The 16,519-nt window shown below is 35.3% G+C and overlaps 1 protein-coding gene across 1 annotated transcript in view; it reads right to left on the bottom strand.

The window, feature by feature from the left end:
- The window catches only part of DCDC1 (doublecortin domain containing 1), a 383,234-nt gene that overhangs the window by 14,821 nt on the left and 351,894 nt on the right, over positions 1 to 16,519 (bottom strand). The window contains exons 36-38 of the mRNA XM_081062445.1: positions 11,752 to 11,888; positions 10,292 to 10,471; positions 130 to 280 (exon numbers count right to left, since the gene is read on the bottom strand). Coding sequence (XP_080918571.1) covers positions 130 to 280; positions 10,292 to 10,471; positions 11,752 to 11,888 — 468 coding nt within the window. The remainder of the gene's footprint in view (positions 1 to 129; positions 281 to 10,291; positions 10,472 to 11,751; positions 11,889 to 16,519) is intronic.

Raw genomic sequence — 16,519 nt, 5'->3', positions numbered from 1 at the left:
AAAGTATAGAGGAGGGCAGTTACTGAAAATCATAATGGGATATGAAATTGAGTAAGCAAGCTCTTTGCAAAAAAGACTGAATGCTTTATTTCTTCAGAAACTCGATGGAAAAGAAACTGTCACCCGTACCTTTTTGGGTTATGAAGCCATGTCCCATGGACACACAGATGACCATGTCTCGCTCAATGTCATCCCATGACTGGATCTGCTCTCCATTTGGGGTGTACAGTGTTCTGGCTGGGTGGACCATTTTGAGACGAGAGGAACAGTCATCTAGCAGCTGAAACACAAAGGGATTGGAAGATGAATTGACGCACCATAATTGAGTACTAAAGAATCAACTCTTTTAAGAGAACTATTATCCTGATTTGAACATTCATTTCACTTGTGATTGTTAGAAAGAGGTATAGAAGGAAATGGAAAGAAGGACACAGGAAATTTCCCTCAGTGCTAGAACAATGAGGAGTGTCAGTGCTGTTCGGTAGACATTTTCTTTCAGTTCTCCAGTTTTCCATGTGGAAAAAAAGACTTCTTGCCATTTAAGAAATGCATAAATAGGAACAACTCTGGCTTGAGAATCCCAACTTGTTAGAATAGCCTATTTTTCCCCCCCAACAAGCAAGGAACTAGAAGAACAAAAGCACTGGCCTAGAGGTGAGGAGACCTGGGCTCTGGCCTCTGTTTGACCTCAGACATCTCAGGCAACTTCCCTGCGAAAGAGTCTCTATATAATCTATATAAAATAAAAGTTTTGGTCTAAGTCCTCTCTGACTCTGTAATTCTACGATTAAGAAGTCCTTTTTTTTTTTTTAAACTGGGTACATTTAAAATCTATCTGGAGGGGCCTTATTCAATTTCTCATTTTTCCTTGAAATATTCATAATAAAAACACATGTGCAGATGCAAAGTGTCAACAGTACTAGAAAGATTGGTCAACATGCTGCCAGACCCCTCAGGGCAGTTCCATTAAAGTGTGAATAAGACTTTAAGACTAAATAATGAAAGCAAGCAGAAAGAAAGTAAAAGGTTTCTACACACCTACCTATATGACTTTCACCTATCATACCGGCCATACACCTGTTCCTTCAAAATACTTGAGACAGGTCCACCTCAGCTCCAAATCACCATTAATACTTCTTTTTCAGATCTGTTTAGGGGCTACAACTCACAACAATGCAGACTGACAGGGGGCAATACTGGGCACAGGTCATCTTGCATCTGGTAAATGAATCAGTAACATGAAGCAAGACGAGAATGATGAGACAATGCAATGCTCAGAGTGCAGTTTTCACCTGCTATTTTGAGCAAAGGAATGAATTGAATAATAACTGAAATTATCCAATAAAACATTCCCCTCTGTAGAGTGGGATAGTCAGAAAAGAGCAGCAGGAGAATGATGTTAAATGCAGCCCTACTTCTCCTGCTAAATATCAGCCAGTCAGCAGCAATTTGACTAAATACTGTGCGTCTGAACGAGCCCTCCCACTTATGATTGAGAAGAGAATCCTTATGGTTCCCAAGGGAAAATATAGGGGAACCAAAGAGAAATAATCTGTCCTGTCTACTGTCAAGAAATTACACCCTGTACAAAGAGGTATAAATAGAGAAATGAAAAACAGCAACAATATGAGCCTTATGAAAATATTCTACAATAGAAAGAGGTACATTATACTCAATGTGAAGTTTAGAAAAAGATTTACAGAAGAGTACATTTTGGAAAGTATCTATGCTGTGTTCCCCCAAAAGTAAATGAAATATGACTTTCATAAACACACACACACACACACACAGAAATTAGATGACAACAGCTTAAAGAAAGGGAGCATGGCAGAGACGATGATGATGATGATGATGATGATGATGACAGTAACAAACATAGCAGCTAAAATTTACGGGCTACACACATTTTATGGGCCACATCTCTATGGGCTAGGAACTTTTCTAAAAGTTTCCAAGGATAATTTAATTTCATTCTATGGAAATAACTATTATCCTTCTTTTGTCGATGAGAAAAATGGAGAACAGAGTGTTTAAATATCATAACCAAGGTCACACAGCTAATAAGAGAAGAAACAGGGTTTCAAACCGGTATGAATAAAGAGCTGAATGAGAAGAGGAGAGAAGGTAAGGAAATAAAAGTATCTAATAGTATAATTAAAATCTATCTTAGAAGCAGAGCAAAGCAGACTCAAATCAGTATTAGGGAGGACTAAGCTGAGAACAATCTCATAGGGTATAGAGAAAAAATAAGACATAAGATTTATCAGAGAAAGGCAAATGTCTAGAAGAATGTCAAGACATCCGATATTAAACCTCTACAGTATAGGTGTTACTGGAGAAGAATCCAAAATAAATTAAACTTAATTATAAAAAAATATATATAGAAGAAAAATTTCCTGTCCCAAATAAGGGCCCATATCTTCAGATCAAATAGGTTCATGTAATAAGTCAAAGTTAACGAAAAAAAAAAAAAAAGACTAGCATTTAAATTTAACTTGGTAAAAAGTATGAACTTCAGACATCGGAGAAAATTCAGTTACGTTTAGTCCTGTTTTCTGTAACAATGAACACCGAAGAAAGTGGAGTATAATCTAGGAAGATTTTAGGGGAGAAAGTTTTAACATAAGAATTTAGTATCCAGCTAAATTGTTACTTTGGTTATAGGAAAAAAATAATATATTATTTTTTTCATATATAAAAAAATTCAGAAACATATTATACACATACATTTTAGGTTATTAAGAAATGAATGAAATTCTTTCACTATGGGAAAATCATAATAAAAAATTACTAATATTAAGCAGTAAGACTGCTAGAACAGGATTAAAACTGTTACAAAAATAGTCAGAAAAATAAATGAATTAAAAATTTTAAAATAAGTCATCATGGGGATAAAAATAAAGTAAAAATGTAAAATATCAACAAAATGAACCATGGGCAAAGAAAAGAAAAATAAAATCATTCTAACTTTCCAGTTATTCACGTGGGCAAAAGATACCATTTCTTCTTTTTCTCTTTAACAATATTTATTTTTATGATTATAACCAGTGTAATAAAACATAAAATCAGAATAAGAAAAATAGTTTCCTAAAGAATAAGCAAAATCATCACCATCATGATTAATGAATTTATTATGATTTCATTCTTAGAAAATTTAAGTGACTCAAATGAGAAATTAGTAACAAAAAGAAGAATGCTTAATAAAGTGGCCAAGCATAAAATAAGTTATAAAGCATCAATTGCTTTTTTTGTTCACCAAAAATAGGCATTTAGAAAATATAGTGGGGGAAAATCATCCCAATAGCAAAACGAACTAGGAATAACAATTATTTTTAAATGTGAGACTCTTACAAAAATTATAAAATTTTACTGAGGGACAAAATACAAAGATATGTAAAAGAATGAGAAAGAATTCAATCTAGTTATCTAGTTGCAAAGACTAAATATTGTAAAAGGTGTCAATTCTTATGAAATTAATTAATAGTCTAACACAACTCCAGTCAAAACCCCTGTAGGATGATTTTCGGGTGTTGAAATGTACATCCAAAATCGATCTATAAGAATCAATAGTCAAGAAGAGCGTTCAAGTAAAATTTGAAAACAGAATACAGCAATAGGTAATTTTATTAGACATTAAAATATATTATTAAACTATAATAATTCCAGAAGTATTAGATACATTATACAGCTTAAAAACAGAAGCTAGCATATATAAAAATTTAGTATATTATAAAGTTTGTATTCCAATTTAGTGGGGAGATGAAAAAATTAGTCAGTAAATAGGGTTGAAATGATCGTTTTAAGCCAACTACATAAAGCAGAAAAAGAATAGCTTCATTCAAACATTACACCAGAAAAAACTCATTTCTAAAAAATTTGAAGAGAAATCAGATGAATCTTTACATGACCTCAAAAAACTATTTGAACATTAAAAGCAGTGAACAAACGTATAAAATATATTAATTTCTGTCCATTAAAAAATCCCATAGACAAAATGGGAAATTGGAAATTTTTTACAATAAATCTGATTAAGTTACATATAATAGCTCTATCTGATTAAAAAAAGAAAACTCATCTTAGTGTGAGAAATACTTCTAATAGAAAAATAGCAAAAGATTTAACTGGGAATTATTCACAGATGATTAATAAATAGTGAAACAAACAAAACAAAGCAAAGCAAAATCACTTTACAAGTAATTAAAGTCATATGAATTAAATTGTGGATAGAACATTTTCTCTTGTCAAACATGAAAATACATGTTTCTAAATGATCGTGCTTAGCACTGTTGGTATCCCATGTGTACCACAGGTAGGTGGGAACTCTCATTTGCTATTTATGGGAGCATACACTCCTGAAATATTCCTAGAAAACGATTTGGTAATAGCTATCAAAATTGTCAAGCATGTTTATACAATTTGACTTAGCAATCCTTCTAAGAATCTATTTGGGAGAATACTCAGGGAATTAAATAGATTTACATATAAATGCATTCAATGGAACATGTTTTATAATGGCAAAAATTTAAAAACAACTTTAAAACCAGATTTAAAACCAAATTTAAAAACAACTTTAAAAACCAAACAACAGAAAACCAGATAAATAAATAACAATCAATCTATTTGACAGAATATAATGATGCCATTGAAAATAATGTTTCTTAAAGAATGTTAAATTATATGAGAAAAATGTCACAATAATTTGTTAGGTGAATAATGCAGGTTGCAGAATTGTTTATACCTTGTGATCTATTATGATCACAATGGCAAAAGGAACGTAACTGTACAGAAACCATAGAAATATAACTACTAAAATGATAATAACTGGTTATTTGTAGGTGATAGAATTTTCATTTCCTTATTGGTGCCTTTTCTTTTTCTAATTTTAGTACAATTACTATATGCTGTTTTATAATAATATGCAGAATAAATATTATTTGAACAATCAAAAATTTCAATTACAATAGCTTTGTATGGTTTTCTTTTGTAATTTTTATAAATTTTCCATAATAATAGTCACTGTCTTAGTCTGCTTGGGCTCCCAAAACAAAGAGCGCATACTCAGAGCATATACAGCAGAAATTTATTTATCACAGTTCTGGAGGCAGGGATGTCCAAGACCAATGTGCTGGTTGATTCAGTTTCTGGTGAGAGCTCTATTTTATTCCTGGCTTGTAGACGCCCCCCTTCCTGCTGTGTCCTCACAAAGTGGAAGAAGAGAGATCTCTGTTTTCCTCTTCTCATAAGACCACAAATCCAGCAGGTTAGGGACCCACCTTTATGACCTCATTTAACCTTCATTGCCTCCTAAAAGCCCTATCTTCAGATACAGTCACATTGGGAATTAGGGCTTCAAAATAAGAATTGGGGGCGGGGGCATAGTTCAGTCCATGGTAGTTATTAATTATTTTTCTGCTCCAAGGCAACCAAAGGGTCTGACGTTTAAGCTTCCATGTGGGCTGGGATTAATACGTATAGATAGGTCTCTGGGAGAAAGTTGTGTAGCTTGAAAAGATTTCACAACTAGATAATTCTTACAGTTTTTCCTACGTTACCACTAAAATGTCACTAGTCCATGGAGATCAGAGTTCCCATTTATAATTAGAAAAATGAGTGTTGTTTAATAAAAACACATACTAAATGCAAAATACAAATTACATATATCACTGTTTCACTTGGTTCTCACAAAAATCTATTTACATGCGACAAAGTCAAAGAGTGTACAAAACTCTTTAAAAAATAAATTCGAAAATAAGGCATTTTCAATATGATTAGATTCTAAAATATCTAGTCAGCTTATTAACTTTTAACTACGTTCTTAATTCTCAGTTTTTCAAATGTACCTAAATTTACTCAAGTGTCTTTTTTTTCCAGTGGGTAATATAAATTAAATGTTTGTAATTTTTGGAATAACAAAAGCTCATAATAAAGGAACAAAGTCCTATGCATAATTCCTCACCTGCAATCTATTTTGTGACTTTAGTTTTCCTAGACCAGGTCTTCTCAAGGTGGGGCACATGGACATCTTGGAACTATTGCATATGCCCTGTGGGCATATATCCTCTACAAATCAAAAGGACCTGTTTCTCATTCGCTCAGCTTCCACTCAGACATTCAGAACTGTTCCTAGCTGAGAGAGAATACACTGATTTTGAGATTCTGTAAAATCAGAGAGATATTGCAGGGATAGGATAAGACAAATGCTTCAGGCCAATAGAAGGAGGGGCCAGTGCAGCCATAAATCAGAGAAAGATGTTGGCCCTGAAAAAAGAGCCACTAATCTAGTGAGGAAGCCACCTTGGTGCACTGATGACAGATGAGCCTACATGAGAGTTGTTCCAGCCATGTTCAAAGAGTAGGTAGGAAGGATGTGGTTAAATCATCTAAAATAGACACAGGAGTAAAAGAAGTTGAGGGAAAGTCTGCATTAGATAGAATTCAAATGCTATCTGGGGGTTTCATTACAGAAAGTAGAATGAAGTGCTTTGAAATAATGTTCTGTTCCTCAGTCTTCTGGTGAAAGTACCATCCACTGAAGCCTTGAGCTTCGCTGGAGTTGGTGTCATTAGCGAGATTCCCCCCGTGAAATGAACCCTACTTTTCCTGTGGTCTATTTGTTTCACACACACAGTCCACTTTCCAGAAGCATTCTTTACAGCATGATAGCCTGAAAGGATACATTTCTAACTGATCACAAAGAACCTTACGCAGGTCCCTAGAAATGAAAACAGATAGCATGGAAAAGGAAAAGAAAGAAATGAGAAAGAACAGCTTTTTTTCTTAATAAAGCAAAGGAGGAAATAATATGCAGAAAACTTTCTAGAGATTTCCTAAGTATCTTTCTACACACTGAGGCCACATTAATCTCCCTAAAATATTGCTTTCACGATGCCATTACATTATTCAGAGATCAGTATGGCTCAAGCACTTTAGGATAGTGTTAGGAACAGAATTGTGTCCTCCCCAAAACTCGCAGGTTAAAGCTTGAACCCCCAAAGCGATTATATATGGAAGGGCCTTTAACGAGGTAATTAAGGTTAAATGATGGCATAAGGGTGGGGTACTGATCTGATAGGACTGTGTTGTTAGGAGAGGAGGAAGAGACTCTGGAGTCCTTTCTCTCTCTCCACACGTGTGCACAGACAGAAGGCTACATGAGGACACATAGCCGTGAGAAGGCAGCTGTCTGCAGGCCAAAAAGAGAGGCCTTGCTGGCACCTTGCTGGCACTTCTCAGCCTCCAGAACTGTGAGAAATGTCTGTTTAAGCCATCCAGTCTGTGTTATTTTTGTCATGGCAGCCCAAGTAGACTAATACAGAAAGTATGTGGGATCTACCATATGCTTTTAAACAATCTGTCCAGTTGTGTGTATTTCTCCCTATTTATCCGTCCAAACACCAGCTACAGCGAATCTGATTTGTGAATTCTAACACTCATACATTTGTGTGTAGTGCCCCTTATCCTTGTTAATGATTTTTCTGCCTAGAAGTTGAATCTTACCCATTTCTCAAATTCCATATGAGGCCCTGATTGATTCCTCGGTGGAGCCTTTCTCCTTCACCCCAGGTGGGCATAGTGTTCTGCTCCTCTGAACTACTGAACTCCCTGCCTGCACTACTAATTTGACCATATTGCATGCTGTTAGTACTTCTCTAAGTAGAATGTTAGCTCCCTTAGCAAAGGCATTTTCTTTACACAAACAATCTGTGTTCATCAAAACAAAATACGGAACACATAAAAAAAAAAACAAAAAAAAAACCAAAAAAAAAAAACAGAAAGAAATACCACCTTTATTAGGTCACCAATAAAAACACCATCTAATGAATACTCCACCAAATAAAATCTTTCCAGTCTCTTTTTCTAGGTGTGTGCATATATTTATACAGAATCGAACTCCACATGCTTTACATTATGCTTCTTTCCCTTAGTAAAATTTTAAACATTTTTATGGCCATTTTTCTTTCTAAATTTGATTTTGAGTTATAATAGTCCATCCTATGTACAATAATTCATGTAACCAACTCTCTATTGATGAGTGTTTAAATTATTTCTAATCTATCTGTGTTACAAATAGCCCAATGATGAATGTTCTTGCTAAACAATCTTGGCATAAGTTCAGGAAAATATCCTTGGGATAAAGTTCAGAAGTGCGTTTGCTGATGATATGAATAGCCACATTGTCCTCCCCAAACTTGCAGTTCTAGCAACATAAGAGTGCCCATTTCTCTACATACCCAAGTAAACTTTGATATATTTTCAAATGCTTTGCCAATGTGAAATATTAATTTAATGAGAGCACAGACCATATGTTATTTTATTCCTCCTGCTGGTAACCACTACTATTGATATTAACCTGTCAATTATAGTGCACTATAAAGTTTTCGAAATCTTTTCACGTACATAAATTAGAATACCTTACCGCATCTAGTACAGTGCCCTTCATGTACAAAGTTCATTAAAAATTATATGATCATGGAATAATGTTTATGGAGTGCCTTTTATATGCTTCATGAGAGTCACATAAATCAAAAAGTCAGTCCTCCACCGTGTATATGTGATTTTTGAAAAAGATACCATAAGTTTTTGCTATCCTGGCTCTGATAGGCTGTCTTTAATCCTATAGTCCCTGCTCTACCCTTTAATTATTTAGTAATCATTTCATAGTCCCTCGCTAACGTATCATCAGTTCTAGTTGTAATGGTTATCTGCATTATAAGACTTAGCATCTACAATATGGACTGAGATTTTCTTCAATTATTTTTATTTTTCAATTACATTTGACATTCAATATTATTTTATATTAGTTTCAGGTGTACAGCATAGTGGTTAGACATTTATATAATTTGCGAAGTGATTACCCCCAATTAGTCTAGTACCCACCTGGCATTACACACAGCCATTATAACATTATTGACTATATTCCCTATGCTGTACTTTCCATCCCCATGACTATTTTGTAACAACCAATTTGTACTTCTTAATCCCTTCACCTTTTTCACCCAGCCCACAACCCCCCGCCCATCTGGCAACCATCAGTTTGTTCTCTGTATCTATGTTTCTGTTTTGTTTATTAGTTTATTCTATTCTTTAGATTCCACATATAAGTGAGATCATATGGTATTTGTCTTTCAAACTGAGATTTTCAATGAAACCCGCAAGGAACAAACATTTCAGTTTTGTTAGAGAACCTATTCTAGAATGTTCTCTCCTGACAAAGCTTTCACTCTCTTTTTTAAAAATCACTTTCTTCTTTTTTCTATGTGTATGAGGTGCCTTTACTTGTATTCCTAGTTTGGAGTACGCTTTCCACATTTTCAGCTCTTTCTCACATGTAGGAAATGGGTTGTCTACTTCTACAATGTGATGGCTTTCACAGTTCTTATTCAAAATCCCTATCAAAGAGGAGTGGTCTCTGTCACATTGAAATTGGACCAGTCTTCAGGAACAGAACTCCTCTGACATGCCCCTGCTGATCCAGATGCCCTCATCAACCTGCATGAATTCCTCCAGGCCAGTCTATGCATCGCCTTGCTTTTCCCTCCGTTCCCCACCAACATCTCACCCTTATGTGACTTTTTCTTGTCCCCCCAACATTTATAAAAACATTTCACAAAATAAAAGTCAAACAGCTCTTTAAGATACACTGCAACAGATAAGACTTTTAAAAAGTCTACCAAAATCCATTACTCGTTGGTGCCTAAATATTTTATTTAAAGACTAAGACAAAATGTCATATTTTAAAAATACCCTTGATATTGCAAACAATAAATAAACGGCTACTCATCGTTTTCTTCACCAATATTTTAACTTCAGAAGGTGAAAAGTTTGCCAGTTCCAGGACTCTGGGTATGAAGACTATGATAGTTTTTCTCTAATGAACTCCGTTGTTTTCTCTATAGAAAACATCTAGTGAATGATACCTGATGGGGTGGGGGGTGGGGAGAGCCATTCTTTTGTGAACTGGGTCTAAAATGGAACAGGAAAACTATTTTAAATTACTTCCAAGTTTAGATTTTACACTTTGGCTGCAGTGGGTTTAACTGTCATTGTTCACTGTTGGCCTAGTGTCATATTCTGCTTCACACATATGTCATACAGCATCAGACCCCACATTTTCACACATATTAGCTCATTTAATCATCAATCCTGTGAGGAAAGTAGTATTCCCATTTTACAGCGGGGGATATGAGGGTTAGAGAGGTAAACTACTTTGCCTGACCTAACAGTCTACATATGTGTGAGACAGGATTTGAACCCTGGCCTATGAAATCCTCTCCTTTCACAATAGGTTTACCTCTGACATAGTTTTGCCCCAGGCATACGTGCCGTCTTCAGGTCTGCCTCCATTTAGATAAATCCAAACTCGTTTTGTGTTAGGTTGCTTATATAGTCTGTTCTGCTTGAGGGCTCCACGTTTTGTTGTAATTGGAGAACTTCTCTTGGATTGCTGTTTTTGGATGTCAGAAAGGTGTGCCTGTGAAAAAAAGCCCAGAGAATGCCATGTTTAGAGAACTGTCTAGTGTGTGTGTGTGTGTGTGTGTGTGTGTGTGTGTGTGTGTGTGTGTGTGTGTGGAATGTGATGAAAGACAGAAATCTTACAATTGTAAGTTATATTGAAAAAAATATTTAGGAAGTGCATTACCCTCTCTTGTCACTGACTCTTCTGTCAATTCCCCTTGCTTCAATGAATCACTGAAGGCAATAATAATCACTACAGTGATAATGATAAGGCACTTATGTTGGTAAAGCACTTAACTTTCACTTGTAATTTGAAGTAATGAATAGAGATGTGTGTTTGGACTCCTGCATGGTGTTTGTCCTACTGAGTAATTTCTCACCATCTAACAAATGAGTTTTTGATTAGAATCACAAAATCATTTCCTTTAACCAAGAAACGCTTAAGGGAGTGGGCAGGACTGTTGTTTTGGTCTTTACTGGCTGTCTTTTTAAAATACAGCAGCGACCCTTACTCTTTGCCAGATCCCTGCCAGGCAGCTTTTCATCCTACTTCAAGCGCGTCCTAGTTCAATGCTTTGCATTCATTCCCTGGTCAGTGATTTATCCTTCTTAACTTGGCAAGAAGTCATATTTCTAGCAACGTCAATTTCTTTTTTATAGTAACCTTGACTTGGGCATACACCTAAGATTTAGATTGAACACATTTCACGATTTGAGAAACCCTATTAAATAAGAACATATCATGTTAATGAAAACTTTACAAAGCAAAAAGTTTTCCCAGGTCTCTATCCCCAATCCTTTCTCAATGGCTGACCTTTCTCTTCTTGCCTTTTTTATGTCTGGCAATCCTGACTGATTAAGCAATTGGACTGAAACAGCTTCCTGAATGCCTCCCTTTTGAATGTCTTCATTGCAATTAATATTTTGCTCCTTGCTCTTTTTACATATTGAGACATACCCTTAGGAGTGATGAGCAATGAAGCCATAAGGCTTAACTTGACTACACTTATTATAATTACCTTTGTACATATCCACTGGGCCTTTTTCTCTTCTTTGCTAAGGTCATAATTTCTGGTCTCCATTCAAACAAAACAGGCTTTCGTATGAGCTGGCTATCTTTTAGATAGCTACTCTTCAAATGCCAAGTCAATGCTTGGCATATACTTATGTGGTCATAATTGACCAGATGCTGAGAACATATTAATAGTGTAATTTAAAAATTCAATTCTGTACTTTTAAAAGCTTCTAATAGACGCAGAGCAGAGTCTTTAATGTCTGAAGTCCTAAAAAACATACCTCTGTATGTCTTATAAGTTCCATGAGTTTAACTTCCTCTTGAGTCTGCTCAGTCCAGCCTCCTTCCACCACCACTGGCTGTACAGGGCTTCGATTGGGAACCATGACAGCTGGCTGACATGCTGCTACTCGCCACCCTGGGGAAAGAAGTCTCTGGAAATGTTGTTTCTGATGATGGACTTTGATTTCAAACAAATTGGTTTGATTTTCTTTACTTGGGAGTACAGGCTAAAATACTAAATATATCATAAAAACAAAGATGCTTAAGGTAATAATAATCTAACGATGCCTCTTCATACGAGAGCTTGAGGTTTTAAATAGCCAGGATGTGCATACTCACTATACAGATGAGAAGAAAGATAACATGCTGGCTTCTATACTGGTTCCAGCCTCTCATCCATGACATGGTTCAGTGGTAATATAGTCAAATAGAATCCATGACCTATATAACCCATCATCAGCCCAGTCATGAAACATATGTTTTGTTCTCTTCAGTAATAATAAGCCTTTCCCCCACAATTAGTTTAGCAGTCTGGGGATTAAGTATTTCTAAAATATTATTAACCCAAGAGACAGGAGGCCTTTTTTTTTCTATTTAATAATACCCCGTGAGCGTGATTAGTTTCTGACACTTCTGCTGTGCCCTTTAAGCTATTAAGAAGTTGCAGTAAGAGAAAATATTTATTGGCATACTGTATTCCAAAGAATCACAGGCATAATTTAATAAGTGTGGTGATTTGAATTTATGAATTCTTCCAACTAGACCACTTAAAACTGTTATTAAAGAGGCTTAAAAGTCATACTTTTACAATTTTTGTGTGTGCTGAAGATATACTCAGCACTGAGTCTCATAATGATCTCTAAATTTCTTAAGTAATAATAATGCTTTCTCTTGTATGTTCATTCCAGAAACCTATGTTGAGCACTAGATATGGGTCGGGTATTGTACTGGATGATGCAAATAAAAAGGTTCGAGACCGAGTTCTTGCCTCAAAGGCAAGGCACTTTGATGGGAAGGGAGATGTCAAGGAAATGATTACAACAATAACTGGTTGTAACTATGCTGTTCCTGGAAAGTAGAGGATCTATAAAAGCATGTAACAGGAGTTACTGGCTTAGTCTGAGGTGTCACAGAAGGCTTCTTTGAGAAAGTAACCCTTAGGAGGATATAATAATAAAAATACTAAAATGAAGTTGCGTCTTAATTTTCTTGTCAAGGGACTTTTAATGTGCAGATTTTCAAACTATGGCTACAAACAAAACTGAGAATAATTCAGTATTTGCTGAGCATAAAAGCATTTGGTGCTCTTGTTGCTCAAGTTTGTGGAAATAGATCCAGTAATAAAAATAAGTGGCAGCAATGACTTTTCAGGGAAACTAGGACTCTATGTATCTAACAAGCATGCATATGCAGTTTATGAATGTGGAAAAACATAATTGAATCAATCAGCCAATGAGTTACAGTGGCAAATGCCATTAAGTAACGTACTTTGGAGAAGACCACAGTGGTACCAAAAAAATGTATAGCAGGAATTTATGCTAAACATAGTTTTTAGCCAACTTTATTAATAAAGTGAAGACAACATTAATTTATGAAACATAAATTCTTATGAATATTTCAATAAATATTTAATTTATAATGCATTTTGAACACTAAAATTTTGCTCAGTTAATGAGAGTTTAGCAGTAGTCTATCATTTACACTGTTGAGAGCCAGGATTTGAATATAGGAGAAGGCAAAAATCATTATGCATCATTTTTTTTGTCAACTTGCTTCTAATGGTCTTAAGAAAATGAATACACTTGCACTATAATTTTCATAAGGAAACATAGTGTCATCACAAAATTTTTTGATTTGGGGAGAGATTTTCATAACAAACTATTATTTATGTAGGTAGAATAACAAATTGAAACAAAGCAAAAATGTATGGAATGAATTATTTATTTTCTTATTATATTTTCTATATATCCTATTTTATTTCACTTGAGATCAGGGGAAAGTAATGAAAATAGGTAACTATTGATGGGGAAGGCTAGAGAACATGAGTGCTTTGCTGTCCTTTCAGAGGATATATTTCAGACTATAAAACCTGGACAGTTCTCCCCATACCTCTCCCTTCTTGGGAGGCCCATCCTGGTTCAGTATCTATACCTGGGAGGGTAAGTCCACCTTACTGGGGTTCCATTTAGCAGATCCATTTAGCTCTCACACTAAATAAAATGCTTTAGCATTGCCTTTATATATAACAAAGGTGATAATTTGGCCTGATTTGCAATTCCTTTAAAACTTAGTTTTATCAGTTTTTAAGACCCCAAGTGGGAAAATCGGCTGCCTTCTCAGGAACCCCTATTCAAATATTTATTGAGTATTTATTATGTGCTAATAAGCATGGTCTAAATATTTGGTATTTGTTTTAATAATAAAAGCCCTACAAAGTCATTAGTATTATCAGTATCAGCAATGACTATGCTTACAAATGAAATGTAAAATCAGCTCATACTTTGTACACCTTATATGCTCAATAAACATTTGGTGCATTTATCAATGGCTATAATAATGGGAAATAATTGATTTAGCCACTCTTCATACCTCCTATATCTCTTCTTTCATCCAATCCTCAAGTAACTCACAATCCAACAGGGACTACAATTAACTGGACTTACATTTGTTCTTATATATCCTCTTAATCCCCAAAACTAGAAAAGAACTTCCTCAGAGTAGGTATTTTATAAGTATGTATTGAACTTACATTTAATAATAGACAACATAACAGTTTGTCAGTAGAAACAAGATTTATCTCAGCCCTAAGTGCTAAGAGAAACTACATCAGTGAATTGTTCCATAATGGACACCATTATGGACACCAAAAAGACTGTTTTCAAAAGTGATATTGTAGATGATGCCAACTGAACATTAAATGCCTTCTTAGTACTTAATAATAATAAGAGCTGAAGACAATATAAAATCAGAATTCAGTAAAGGCAGTTCTGCCAGGTGCTATTTTCAATATGTTGCTTTCTATTGATTTAACTTGATACAGGATTAGAACTGAGAAAATTTACTGGAGTGAATGGTTGAAATTCCTTCCATTCGCTTTTTTTTAATTCTATTTGTTTTCATTTATTTTTTATTTTTTATTAGTTTCAGGGGTACAAAACAATGTAATAGTTAGACATTTATCATTTATATCTCTCACAAAGTGATAACCCTCCTCTCCAATCTACTGCCCCTCTGACATCACGTACAGCCATTACATTTCCACTGTCTCTATTCTTAATGCTGTACTCCACTTCTTGTGACTATATATATACACATACATATGTATATGTACATATGTATATATGTGTGCTATATATATATATATATATAAAATTATAGTTGACATTCATTATTGTTCGGTTTCAGCTACAGCGCAGTGATCAGGCATCTACACCATCCCTGAAGTGGTCTCCCTAATAAGACAAGTGTCCATCAGATACCCTACAAAATCTTTACAACATTATTGATTATATTCCCCAAGCTGACTTTCGTATCCCCGTGGCAATCTTGTGGTTACCGATTGTGCTTTCTAATCCCCATTCATTCTTTAATTCAATCTTCTGAAAACTATTCAGCGAACAAATAATGAAGGTATATAATTTACAACATAACATAGGAGAGACAGTCACATGTTACATGACCAGGTAATTCTCCTAATGTGATGAGGACTATCAGAGGGGAAGTTCAGAGTGTGATAAACCACATTATCCCTGACTTGGCATGTTAGGGAAAGCTTTTAGGAAGAAATAACAAGTAAGTTGAAAAGTGTAGAATGAGTAGGAGTAATTCAAGAGGACAGGAGAGAAAAAAGTTTGAGGCAGAGGGAGCTGAATTGGGCAAAAAGCTCAGAGTTTTTTTTTTTAAAAAAAGCATGTGGAATGTCTACAGGACTGAAAAAATACCTAAATGGGTGGAGTGGTGTTGGCAAGAAGACAGAGAAGCTGACGGAGACCAGAACAAGAAAGGCCACATAAGGAGTTTCCACTTTGTCCTAAAGATAATGGGGGCCTTTGAAAGGTTTTATGCCTGGAGTACCAAGACACCAGAGTATTTCTGCATGATTTGTCCAGCTCCAGCATGTCACCACTATGCACAGAATAGAAACTACTGTCAAGACTGGAGGCGGGGTGACCAGTTAGAAAGCTGTTCCAGTAATCCAATAGCTTTAACTTAGATAACAATAGTGGGAATTAAGACTGTTAGAATTCACTTGAGATCAACTTAATAGGTTCAAAGCAACAAGACTCACTGATATTTGCTTGGAGAAAGTGAGAGAGAGGGAGTTGCCTAGCATGCCTCGCAGGTTTCTGAGATGGAACACCTAGGTGGATGGTGGTAGTGTCCACTGTTAAAAGAAATGAAGGAGGCACTGGTGTGGGGGTGATATGATCACTTCAGTTTTGGACCTACCTATGCGATAGTCAAGTAAAAATGTCTAGTAGTGGCGGTAATAGAGGTTAGATTCTTTTCACTGAGATCCAACAATTCTTTTGGTAAGAACTAGATAATGGTCATTTCAACCCAGAGTTCTGTTTAGTGCACTTAGGACTAATTGTATTGTTTACTGAAATAAGATTCACATGCTTTTTTCACCAGACAGTGCACAGATTTAGGAGTTGAAATCCTGCTATGGCAATTACAGAGCCTGAAATGTATTCCTTCCCAGACTAAAGCTCGTAATATACTGTTTCTCCCCAAAAATCCATTTGGTATCTCAAGTGCTGGGAA

This window comes from Rhinolophus hipposideros, assembly GCF_964194185.1.
Source record: "Rhinolophus hipposideros genome assembly, chromosome: 10".
Lineage (NCBI taxonomy): Eukaryota > Metazoa > Chordata > Mammalia > Chiroptera > Rhinolophidae > Rhinolophus > Rhinolophus hipposideros.
Note: the sequence above shows the minus strand (reverse complement) of the source record. Positions and strands in the feature narration are given on the sequence as shown.